We start from the raw sequence: 13,242 nt of genomic DNA, 5'->3' as shown, positions 1-13,242 counted from the left end.
ACTAAGGGGGGATATGATAGAGCTCTATGGAATCATGACTGGTTTTGAGATAGTAAAAAAGGAAGGTTTTGACCACTGTCAGAAGACAGGATACTGGGTTAGGTGCACCATGGATCTGACCCAGTATAGCTGTTCTTGTGATCTTGATTGGAAACTGTCCCTGATGTGCCTTTTTCACAAAGTACAGTTTTGTATTCAGTAAATAATTCTTTCAAAATTCTGGGTAAACATATAAGCTCCCTCCAAAGTTGTTCTATTATGCAACTTAATATTTACATATTTTAAAATGCATATTGCATATTTTCATGAGAAATATTTTGTCAAAATTAAGCTACTTAAAACACGCACACACATAATCTGTGCCCTCCCCTTACTAAAGCCTTAAAGGACAAATGTCTGATTTTGGATACATGAGATATAAATCTGCGGTAGCACATTGAAATGACTCAGTTTCTCCAGATTCAGGGCCTTGATGCAAAACCTACTGAAGAGAGTGGAATCCTTCTGTTAACTTTAATACACTTTGGATCAAGCCCTTGTACTCATGTAACTCAGATCAGAATTTGTGCCATTAACTATGTTATAGGTATTGACAAACTTAATTTTATAAAATGAAATATGCCTGAATTATGCAAACTATAAAATAATTTTTTTAACTGGTAAAGCTCCATATTATGGATACAACTTTAACAAAACTAAACCAATTTTCCCTTTGCTAATGGGGGGGGAGGAGAGATGTTTACTTCAGCCTGGGACCTGGCATAGCAATTTTCACAGCTGAGTTATAAACAGCTGACAAATAGGTTTTATGCTAGGAATGCAGACAAAGCTGTAACCATAATAGTGCCACCGGGCAGAATAATATTCCCTGTCACATGACACCTGAGGGCAGTTTATCTATAATTACCGAAGTAGCTGAAAATCAAGAAAATGCTTTCAGAAATGGTTAAAAGGATAAACTTTTGTGTATAAAATTGAATGATTCAGTGAAAATAAAACTGAGCAATTCTTCTAGTGGTGTGCCGTGAATTTGTAGAGTGCTATATGTGAATAATAGGAATGGGTGAGGAGGGGGAAAAAATCATTCCTCAAAAATGGCTGAATACTTTTGCCTAATAATGTGACACTTTCATATTGAACTTGCTGCCCTCAGTACATCAAATGCTATAAATATTATCATAAGAGGCATATTTGCATGTTTTTTATATTGAATCCCCATACTCTCCCTACTCTAAGATATTTTTGCTTGGAGAGAAGGGGTGTGGAGAAGGAGAACCTAGTGTTTCTAGTAGGATGTGCATCTTTTCTGCCTCTGAGGAGACCCCATGGTTTAACTAGGCATGGCATATAGCAAAATTTTGATTGCCTTACACTTTTTCTCTAATGTGTTACTGAACTTTTCCCTCACTGTATAGTAGCATCCTTCATATTTCCCTATTTCAAGGGAACCAAATAAACCTACAGTTGACTGTGAAATGTTAATTTCAGTAGAAACCAGATTATTTAATGGGAAAGGAAGTGCTTCCAAATTTGACATTTTGGAAAGTCCAAGAGGTACAATACATTTTCCTGAGTCACATAAAAGCTTATACAAAGGCTTTCAGGACTGTACAGTGGCTTTTAAATGGAGTTTATTGTCCAAAATCGGGGGTGGTTTGCAGCTTCTCCATTTTGATCTAAGGAATTAAACTAGTGCAATTTAATTCTGCTGCAAAACCAATCTTGTGATCCTAGAGTCAATCTGTAATGAGTGCACTTCACTAATTAGCAGCAGAGACACTGACCAGGGAAGGCAAGAGAAACACAGGTCGGGAGGAAAACAATTAATCAAGAAAGCAGTACCATGTACAGAAATATGAACTTGGAAGGCCAGGGAGGGGCAAGTAGGAGCTACCATTGTGTGGTGATCTGTAGCTGATGCACAGAAGATTGATGTCTGTTCCATAGACTTTTAACTGACGTGGTAGTGGTGGCAGCCTGTGTTGCAATGCCAAGTGGTTGAAACCCAGTTATTGGTCCATGGCAGTAGTCCAGCTATTAGAGAAGCGAGATAACACAGGAGAACTGTGATGCTGAGCAGAGAGGTTGAAAAGGAGCTAAAGCAAATTTTAAGTGAAACACTGGATGATCTGAAGACATACTTATAGGCAGTAGTATCTTGCAGCTTTTTGTAGCCAAACATGATTTTTAGCTCCCTTCTGTGTTCCTTGTATATGTGGCCAGCTTTGGTCTTGCTCTTGGCTCCTACTATGGGATTTTTTTATGCTGCAGTTACTCTTTGAAGCACCAGTCTGTTTGCAGACGAGTGTTTTCTCCTATTGCTTTTCCTGCTTGTGATGTCCGGAACTGTTGGGGAGTTCTTCTACCCAGAGCAATAACGGTATTGTCACCCCCTGAAGTTAAAATTCTTGTCAGATTCCCGAAAATCATGGAATTGGCTTAAAAATCATGAGGCTTTGCAAAAGAACTACATGTTTTTCTTATTTGCTTTCTGTTCTTTTGAGTCATTAGGGTTCATGTTCTTTTGAGCCATTAAGGTTCATGTTTCTCCACAACCCTGCAAACTAGAAACTTACCCTTTCAATATATTAAATGAAAATGGAGATTCTCATGAACTAACATGACTCCAGGAGCTGAACCTTTAAGAAAAAGATCAAATATCACCAGACTTTCAATAAAATCATGAGAGCTCACAACACCATTTAAATGAAGAAAAAGAAAGTTTGGGGCTTACGTTCAGTAAAAGTTAAAATTTTGAAAAGGAAATATGAGACACAGAAAAACCCCAAACAGGATTTCACTTAGTCTCAATTGTGCTCTCAAAATTTAGGGCCAGAAAAGAGTGCATTTCAAGTGCAAAACTCTGTTCCTCCATGATGGGCTAATAATTTCTTTCATCATGGTCCCAGATTAAAAAGGTTGCCTTTTTGGGCCTGCTGCATATAATTTTAGGGGTTGGGGAGCCTCACACAGGCAGCCCACAGTTCTGATGCCAAGACTTGGCAAACAAAGAGAAGTTAGTGTGAGCACTGAAAAACAGTGGGGCAGATCCTCACCTGGTATCGGTTGTTGCTAAGCCGCTTTTGGAGCTGTGACTTGCACTAGCTGAAAAACTCCCCAGTCTTCATCTGATCAAAGAGCGTCTGTTGTGGCATCACCCGCCCTAGTACAAAGAAGATTAAATTTAAGAACTTTATAATACACCCTCTCTCTTTCTGAGTGTTTCCCCTCATTTACACTGGCCCAGTCGAGCAAAACATTTAAGCATAGGCTTACATTTAAGCACACAACTAGTCCTGTGGAAGCCAATGGGATTTCTTGTGTGTTTAAAGTTAAGCATGTACTTAATTTTTTTTTTTTTTTTTTTTGGATTGGGCCATTGTGCTCAGTACCTTGCATGATTAAGCCCTTATGTCTTGATTCACAAAGGCATTCAAGCATGCTCTCCCCACCCCCCACCTCCCAGGAATGCGCTGAAGCAATGCTCCAGAGTAGGGATACCCTTCTGAGTCGAGCCCTTATTTTTGCACCAAGCTGTAGTCCATATAGGCACACTGTTTCTCCTTTAAAATCTTATCGCCAGCCCTCAAGGGGAAAAAATGTTTTGAGGTGCTTGACTGAACAAATAGATGTGTTAAAGAATACCTGCACAGGACTTCTCTTCTCCCAAATGCTTTTTCTGAAATACCCATCATCCTAAATGGAACTCTTTTGTCTAGCTTGTAATATTGTTCTCACATGGAATTAACTGAGGTCATGGAAGGATACATACCAAGCTGAACATCTGTCCTCCTTTGTACACAGAGCAATACATTATTTATTTGCATAGAGACTTAAAACAGTTGCATCGTTAGTGTTCACAAACATTGTATTATTGATGAGTTCCCAAAATACAACAGCAACTTTAGATTTCTTGTTTCCCAGTTCAGTGACAGGAATCTTTTTTCTTCTTCCCTTTCCCCCCGCAGAGAAGTGCACCAGACCTCCTACACTCTCAAACTAGATCCAGTTTGTTGGTGGTGGTCCTTTGTGGTGTCATGCTTTGCTTTTCAAAAAAATCTATTCACTAACCTGGGATGTATACAGATTTATTGAATGAAGACTTAAGGTGTGTTTTGGAGCCTGCTTCTTATGCAGATTAATTCCTGGGTGATAGCAAGCCAGGTAAACCTGCTTCATACAGAGAATTTAGTCACTGTATTTAGTGACTGTATTTAGAGAATTTAGTCACCTGTGGGTGCAGGTAAACCTGCCAGGTAAACCTGCTTCATACAGAGAATTTAGTCACTGTATTTAGTGACTGTATTTAGAGAATTTAGTCACCTGTGGGTGCACACCTTTCACAAAGTGATCATTCTATATATATCTGACCTATCAGTCCTCATCCTCAAAGAAAATGCATCTTTCAGAAGATGAGCCTGGGAGCTTAAATTCATAACTCTGCTAGACACTAAAAATCATGGACTGAATGGAGATATTCATTTTATGGCTTATTACAACAGTAACACACTAACCCCCTATTTTTGCCCTGTGATTGCACAGATGTTAATTAGTCACTCTGTCTTGACTGGTCCCTTAGAATATATGCCAGCTACTTCTGCTAAACAATCTCTCCTGCTTTGCATTTAGCTGTGATGCTTTGAGTACCTTTCCAAGACCTAAGAGGTGCTCTGTGGCTCGAAAGTTTGTCTCTAATCAACAGAAGTTGATCCAATAAAAGATATGACCTCCCCCCCATTGTCTCTCTAAATATCCTGGGACTGACATGGCTACATCTACACTGCATAAGCTACATATAAAACTGACTGCTGAAACTTCCCATTGTTTCCTCGGTTATAAATGTATTTTTGAAAGATTAATAGTTGATTAAAAGATTAATTAAATTGTGTGTAGATTAAAAAAAAAGAAAAAGAAAAAAAGTGCTAGAAAATGGAGTGGGACTTACCGCTAGCTAGTGAGTCCTTATTGATGAGAATTCTAACCAAGGAAAGGCCCCAATCCTTAAGGAAGTGTTGGAAGGAGTTGTGGAGATGGGGTGGGGTTAATCTCTGGTAACCTTATTAGTGTGCATGTAGGTTCTTACATTTTCCTCTTTAATGCTTTAATGTGCTTGCTTAGAAAGGTCTGTGTGGTAATTTACTGTGGCTAATTATGCTGTTTATAGACCCTGAGGAGAAGTCAAAACAGGCCTGTCAAAACTTGGCAGTTTGACTGCTGGTAAATTCACTGTGTAGGCAGGGAACTGTGCAACCTGGATATGCCCTGGTCAGAACAGAAAGAGAAAGACATATCTCCTCCCAAGAGAGGTGATGGTTAGGGAGCTGGAAGCCTAACAGCAGGTACCCTTGGTGAACCATAGGTGTATTGCCCTGGACTGTGCTAGACTGCACCAATCTTATTCTTGCCTTGGCTATGTCATGATGCAATGACAAGAATAACAGCAGTAAAAAATGTCAGGGTGAAAACAGCAAATTAAAGTAATATCCAAGGAAGAGATGCAGGCTAATCATCAATTCCCTAGGGCTTCTATCTTGTATATTCCGTAAACAGATGCAACTCTTTGATACTTTAATAATTGTATAATATATTAAAAAGTCTGGGGCTTGTCCACAATACTTTCCCCTTGGGATGTTTAACAAAAACATAAAACAGCAAAGATATGCAAAATGAAAAAAATGTACAAGATAATATAAGCCAATCATAAGGAGGGGAAAAAAAGTTTAGCATTTCTTAATGCAGATTGTTACCACTTGAGCAACTAAACGGAAGGAGTTTTAAGGAAGACAAAGATTATTCAGTGGAAAAATGGATTGATATGCCAGTTGAGAACTCCCTCTGGCTAGGGATTTCTGTTTTTTCACTTTACTGAGCTTGATTTTGGGAAGTCTGTAGGTTTCATTACATTTCATAATTTATATTGTGGCCATTTTATATCTGTTTGATTTGTTTTAGTAGAGCAATAAAAGTGGAATAAATTCCTAATAAAATCATAACATGGCACTTGGGCTGGAAAACATAAAAAATCAGTTTTGTTTTTTAAGAATGAATTTATCAAAAGATGTCATAGTTTGGGGTTATTTTAAATACTGTAGCAGACTTTGAAAGAGAAAGGAGTATGTCCCACAAGGTCTAACTACCCGTTCCTTGTTTTGTATGTGATACGTGCTGTTCTCTGCTGTACTCTAGGGAAACACACGTTAGTAGTTTGCCTCTGGCTGAAGGAGTGACAACCCTAATTAGCTCAAAACTTCACAAACAAAATGACTGTATGGTCTGATTCTGCTACCCTTACATTATGTAGTACCCTACTCTCCAAAAAGTTCCATTTGAAACCAGTGAAACTACTCATGGCCTAAGGTACTACCCAACATGAGTGAGGGTGACAGAATCTGGCCCTAACTGAACCAAATTATTGTTATACTACACTTAATCAGAGCCTCCTTATAGGGTTACCATATTTCGAGTTCCAAAATAAAGGACTTTGCCAGGGTGGGGGAGGGGGAGAGGGCAGTTCTCCAGTCGCCGAGCTCTGAACGCAGCACAGCTGCCAGCAGCAGCACAGAAGTAAGGATGGCAATACCATACCATGCTGCCTTCAGAGCTGGCTCCCAGGCCAGCAACTTCCGCTGTCCAGCTGCCCAGCTCAAAATCACGGACATTTGTTCATAATTTCAAAAATCTGCCCAAATGGAGATCAGAGGACTAAAAGAGAGGTCACATCCAAGAAAACGTAGAAGTATGGTAACCCTACTTATTGCACTAATAAAATACAGCTCCTGCCCCAAAGAACTTACAATTGAGACAAGACAGACAGAAGGAGAGAGAGAGAGAGAGAGAGAGAGAGTGAGAGGAGGGAAGTGTTTGTCTGATCCTTTGAGGCTAAGGCACAGCGAGATGAAGTTACATGCCCAACAGCACAAAAAAATCTGCAGCAGGGTTGGGAACTGAATGCAGATCTCTGGAATCCCACACCAGTGCCTTGGCCACAAAACCACCCTTTCACTTCCACTAATGGCTGCTTCAGTTTAATAAAGAGCTAGTCTTAACATTTGGCGGCACTCATAGGTTAGGAGCACACTCGTGATATTTTTTAAAAGAAAGCTTTGTTATTGAGAATACCAACAGATGTAGTTGCTATGGAGTGATCTATTAACATCTTTGGAGCTATGTGAGTTTATAATTCTGCCATGGCACTTCAAATTGTTAGCAAAAAAAGCTAAACTCTGTAATATTCAAAAGGAATAATTTGACTAGAGGTTTTTAAGCTGCGGCTTGACAAAGCCCTGGCTGGGATGATTTAGCTGGGGTTGGTCCTGCTTTGAGCAGGGGGTTGGACTAGATGACCTCCTGAGGTCCCTTCCAACTCTAATATTCTATGATTCTATGACTATCAACTACAGATGTCAACAACAAATGTCTCAGCAATATTAATCCTGGGTGTAGTCCTGATTTCTGTGAATGTACTAGTTGTTTGAGTATTTCAAATAGTTTCAATAAACACATTTCAGCCTGGGGTTGTTTGTAAACTTTTCATTTGGACTGTTAGTCGACTGGACACACAATATGAATAACAGTCACATGGTGTTCCCTGCCCCCGTCTCCCCCCCATGACTGGATGACTGAAATAGGAAGATTGTGGACAAGAAACTACCAGTATGAATGTTTGAATAAACATTCTGCTGCTGGGACAGAAGGGGGATAGAACCATGACAATAGCCCACAGAAGTCATACTTTAACAGGGAGCAAAGATGGCTGGTCATCCAAGCCAAGGTTAAATATTTGTGCAGTATATTAATTCACTGGACTCAGTTGTGTTCCAGAGTGGTATAGTATGGAGTTACATCACGGATGAATTTGGCACCTCATGTCTCTTTGAGAGGAGTAGCTTTCCCTAGTGTTCTCACCAATATTCCCACTCTCCAGAAACAAGTTTCAACATCCACTGCTGTGTCAGCAGTTGCTGGGCACCTAATGGCTGCTTGGTTTGCCTGCACAGTCACAGCAACCCTGAACTATTTAACTCATTAGGCTGTAAAGCTCCTCTTCAATACATGAGGCAGAAAACTCAATCTATATAACAAAATTCTGGTCTCTTCTTCTGAGGACTTTTCAGCAGAGACTGGCATTGTGTCATTTCATGTGAAATGACTGTATTGCGTTATGTGGCACAGTGAGTGACATTCTCTGCCAAAATAAAGAAATGGAAGTTTACTGTCGGAGAGATGAAGAAGGTTTATTTTCCACCAGCGAAAGCTATCATTAACTGATAAAGTGCTTTCTTAGATGTAATTTTAAATTCAAACCAACTCATGTTGAGCTTATGGTAATGAGTCTGACCATCTTCAGTTCTTAAGCAATGTTTGGAGCACTGTCTAGAGGTGAACGGAGCATACATATTTCCTGTTAGTCAATCTAATCTACCGGGAGGGCTTGAGATTATTACCCTTCTTCTCTGTGTGTTGTTATACAATAAAGTCTATTCATTTATATTGTCTTTCATTCAAAGATGTCTATATAATTTGAGTCATTGTCTCCTGTTACCATGTGTATTGTGGTAATGGCCAGAAGATCCACTCAAAGTCAGGCCACATTGTACTAAATGCTGCACCAAGACACAGGAAAACATGGTCTCTGCCTCCAAGGAACAATCAGTCCTAATTGCAGTGGTTATGTATCTTCCTATTTGTTCTCCTGGAAACTGGATACATCAACAGGATGCAGCATATATTCCTGTCATGCCTGCTCACCTCTAATAGAATTGACATGGCCACTTTCAGTGTCTGGGTGTGCTGCCATCAGGCTAGATTTTCCTAGACTGTGTGCACTGGGAATTCGAAGACCAAGACTGTGCTCCCTCCAGTACCTGTGTGAGGGCTGAGAAGAGATGTGGGAGAGGTCCTTGTCCCCTCTTCCCTATACATGGCTAGGTACAAACTAGACCAGAATAATTAGCAAAACCTTAGAGTGTGTTAAGATGGGTAAAAAGATGGTATTTATAGGTTGAGCTTTAAAAACACAAAGTGGTGACTCAGACTGGTGAAAATCAATTCCCAATACTGGGAATTAAAGAGGAAGAAGAAGGAAGAGATAGAAGTGGTTCAGGGGAAAAGGAGCGGAGTGAGTAGTCAAAGGAGTAAGTGGATGTGATTTCAGAATAGAGAGAGAGAGAGTGGAGTGAGTCCATGGTGAGTTTTGAAGTCATTATGATCCTTCATCTAAATAACAAACTGTTGCAAACTTTCCAGAATGGAACCTTATAATACTCTGTAGATTTTTCAAAAAGGCCTTTGAATAAGGAACAAGCTATAGCTGAAGCTATATGCTATTTTTGTAAATTTCATTTTATAGCACTGATGTGTTCTCTGAATGAAACTGAATCATAGAGATAACCAAATCCTCAGAACTGTCCAGCTATGCCGGAAGGACAGGAGACACTGGATGTGGTTTAATTAGACTGCAACTTTAATCCTAAATGTCTGGGAGTACCAGGCAGTTAAAATTGTACAGTGCAGGTAATTCTATGATTATTTACATATGCTCTGGGGCTCTCAGCCCTCTCCCTTTACCCAGCCTGGTCCCCAGCTGCTGTGACCTTGGCAAACCACCCTTGAATGAGGGTTAAGTGTGGGGGGAGGTGTTATAAAGGAGGGTAGGGAGTGACTCCCTCTTGTATCAGTCATAGAAGTGCTGAATATTTCCTTTAAATCCTTTACAAATCCATTTATCCATATTCCATCCTTATGCTGTACCTGCACTGAACATCTGCCCCCACACTTATATAATGAGTTGCACCATCATAGCCTAAACCCTGTTTCATTTTGCCCCAATAAGCCCACAACCTACTTTAGGAAGGTTGTGGGGGACCCATCTCTCTTTGGCCATTCTGGTGGCGAGGGAAGAAATTCCTTTCCAGCCCCCTAAGAAAGAAGCAACTAATAGGATACCCACAACAGATCATGATGAAACCTGGTATTTAAATAATTCTACAGATGGGAGGGTGGGCACTGCTCTGCCTGGTCCAGGTATAAGAGGCCTTTTCCTGCACTGGCATGGAAGTAAGTAGTCCCCTCTCTCTTCTGGTCACCTGGGGAGGATGGGTCAGTGTCTTCACGCTGACCTGGTATGAAGCTGCTGTAGCAAGTAACTCGCTGGCTCTCTAGTCCTCCAGGAGCAACACACCTTTTTGGATAAGCCAGCCACGGGCCTTACAATTTAATGTGTGGTGAGTCGTTCCCAAATATGATCTTTCATTTTGTGCTTTTGATGCCTAACAATGACTAATTACAAAGAGAGAAAGTGAGCTGCCTACCCAAATCCTCAGGTAACCTCTCATACACAAGATTCTCAAACCTTTAACCTAGACCTTACAGGAACGCAGGTGAAACACTTTGTGGAGATGACCTCAAAGAAGCTTTTCTTGCTCCATTAAGCACACTGCCCATTGGCAAAGAAAATACTGAGTGTTTTCCAAACTCTGCTTTCAAAGTGTGCCTTCCAAAACCTCAAGCGAAATTCAAAGTGTTTAAACTGTGATAGACAATGACAGAGTGTATAATAACCCAAATTAAAGACCACAAGTACAAGGTGATATAAATTAATACACTGTAATACTCTTTAAAGGTTTTGTAGGAATAGCAAAGCAATTTTTTGTGTGAGAAAAAAGGATGCATCATGACTGCTTCCTAGAAATTAATGCTATCTGACTGCTTTCGGAATGAGTCTGCACACTGGAAACAGTAGTGACAGGAGACAAAAATGTGAAAGTTCTTTTCCCTGTGCTGTCCACACTTCACAAGTAGGACTGAAAATAGTTGATAAAGGAGACCTCCTGTACCACGTCCAAGAAGTGATTCTTGTTATATTAGCATCTGTTTCCTCTCTGGGAAATTTTGGGTGTTTTGAATAATCTATTACCGTGTACTGTTTATTTCTTCTGTATTGACATGTCATGAATTCAATTAAAAAAAAAGTTTAATGGGACTGGTAAACTGGAAAGGAATCTGTTAGATACGACTTTGATAAAGGGAGACATTCACTGCCGTAAAGAGAGTCTTTATGAAGTTGTCTATATGAGTTAAGCCCCAAGTACATGGCTTAAGCGATGCTGGTAGCCTTGTGTGAACCCTTCATAGAGGAGTGATATTAGGATCTTAATGGGGTCTTGAGAAATGATTGAGAGAGGCTGTATGCACCCAAGTACCTAGAGCCTTGGATAGGAGTCTTTATTTTAATTCTAAATAAATAAAATGTATATAATCTTCATTCTCGTGCAGTTGCAGTAAGTAGTTGCAAATCTGGTGACCTAGACATCTGTCTGCTGCATGAGTCACTGAATTATTATTATTATTACTAATAAAAATGGGGCCCCATTGTGCTAAGCCCTGTACAAACAGAATACCAAACAGTCCCTGCCTCTAACAACTTACAATCTAATTAGACTAGACAGACATTGACTGGAGAAAAAAGTTTCCCAACAGAATCAGAGTGAACAGAGTGGGGAATTGGGCAAAGGAGAATATAATAAGAGGGGCAGGTATGGAATGGAAATGGTGAGAGAGGGGGAAGGGAAAAGAGGGTTGGAGCAAACAGGCAATCACCAGGGCAGAAAACATCTGGTCAGAATGGTAAAAAATTCTGTGAATGTCCAGAGGTCCCTGATTTGACTGCATCTGCTCCTACTGTCTGGAGTCTCTGTTTGTTTCCTCCCTGCAGTTTTTCCCCAAAGCCATATGATGGGGGTGGGGAGACATCACCTTGTTCCCTGTGCATCCAGAGTGCGGGAGGGGCTCCTCTGCTTAACTATTAACCATGTTTGGATGAAGAATCATTCATTTCATGTATAATTTAGGTATGTGCATTTCTGTGCATGCAGTGGTGTGAGTAACCATCTGAAGATTTATGCCTATGTCACAGAGACATTGGAGTACTGGGGACAAAAGACACAGCCAGGACTTATTTGTAAAACTCATGTTTGTGTGGGGCAATGACAGCAATGGGGTAGTTTTTGGTTTTAATGAGCGAGCTAAAATAAATGAAATTGCTATTAGCACTCCTGGCTAGTGTCAGGAAGATCGACACCCTAGGTGTAAAATTTGCCCTAGTTCTACCAGTCTATTAGCTACTGTGATCTTGAGGGACTATTCATCTCAAATGGCTGTCGTTTGATATTTTTGGTAGTTCCACTGAGGTACAATTTAAAATTTTAAAAATTCACCTCTGTGCCCTTTCTTTTTAATATAGGAATTCAATGGTTTTTCAGTGGAATTCACCCTGCAGGATGGGGGGTGGGCCCCGCAAGGCAGGTGGAATTTTAAACTCTGGAACTGTATACATGCAGTTCAGGCACTGTTGATTTAAGAGTGATTTTCAAATTGTTCAGTATTGGCATAAATATGCTTCCACTGAAATTAAAAGGAGTCTTTCCATTGATTTAAATGGGTTCAAATTTGATCAATGCTGAGTATTTCTGAAAAATCCCACCCTAAATGTTCAACTTAAACCTCCTGTTATATTAAAATATCTCCCTCTAGTGTATGTACGTATCCAGGAATGAAAGCTGATCTTATAAATGTATTCCAAAAAGGGTGTCACTATTCATTCTGTCCAGATAGAAATCAGTGAATGGTTCTGACGTGCAGTAGCTAGTGGTTAAAATAAGGAAAGTTATACAGTATAGCATTTTGTCCTGAAATGTGTCTAGCAATCTAGAAAATTAAATTTCTACCTTCATAGATATTATGAACACTCAGATATTCTGTTACTATATTTTTGGGTCCTCACTTAAATTGCTGACCTCTTCCTATCAAGAAACAAAGTGTGAAATTCTACTATAGATCTCAGAGAATTAATTTTCTGTCAGTACCCTCCTGCTCAATTTTATTTTATTTTAAACTTTGATCATCCCTTGAGACCCTTTTTGGTGTTCAGTTTTTGCAACGTTTACATCACATGTGGCCAGAAGGTCTGAGCAAGCGAATTGCTTATGCTAGGAAATGAATGATATAGCACAGTGTGGCTAAAAAAGCTAAAAGTACTCTCCTTTATTTGTTAGCTTAGAGCACTCCTTATTGCTGGAGAAGCACTAAAAATGTAATTTTTTTGTTCAGTTTTCCATTTTGGTGCATGGCCATGTTGTGAGTTTTAGTTATCTAAGGGTGTTCACCTTGGCTTCTGTGTTTAATCCTATTTACGGAGGAAAATTGAAAGTATCAATTTCGTATTGCTTACTGGAAATGTTAAAT

At 39.8% G+C, this 13,242-nt stretch overlaps 2 protein-coding genes across 2 annotated transcripts in view; both read left to right on the top strand.

Moving 5' to 3' along the window:
• LOC137164328 (neurexin-1-like) overlaps positions 1-13,242 on the top strand; it is a 250,070-nt gene that overhangs the window by 207,092 nt on the left and 29,736 nt on the right. The gene's annotated exons all lie outside the window — the stretch shown is intronic.
• The window catches only part of NRXN1 (neurexin 1), a 753,679-nt gene continuing 750,526 nt past the window's right edge, over positions 10,090-13,242 (top strand). The window contains exon 1 of the mRNA XM_067565125.1: positions 10,090-10,223. Coding sequence (XP_067421226.1) covers positions 10,217-10,223 — 7 coding nt within the window. The 5' untranslated portion in view covers positions 10,090-10,216. The remainder of the gene's footprint in view (positions 10,224-13,242) is intronic.

Source organism: Emydura macquarii, unplaced genomic scaffold (genome assembly GCF_026122565.2).
Source record: "Emydura macquarii macquarii isolate MOO-44397 ecotype Brisbane River unplaced genomic scaffold, CSIRO-AGI_Emac_v2 contig_2676, whole genome shotgun sequence".
NCBI classification, from domain to species: Eukaryota; Metazoa; Chordata; order Testudines; family Chelidae; genus Emydura; species Emydura macquarii.
The sequence above is the reverse complement of the archived record's forward strand: the minus strand, read 5'-3'. Positions and strand labels throughout refer to the sequence as shown.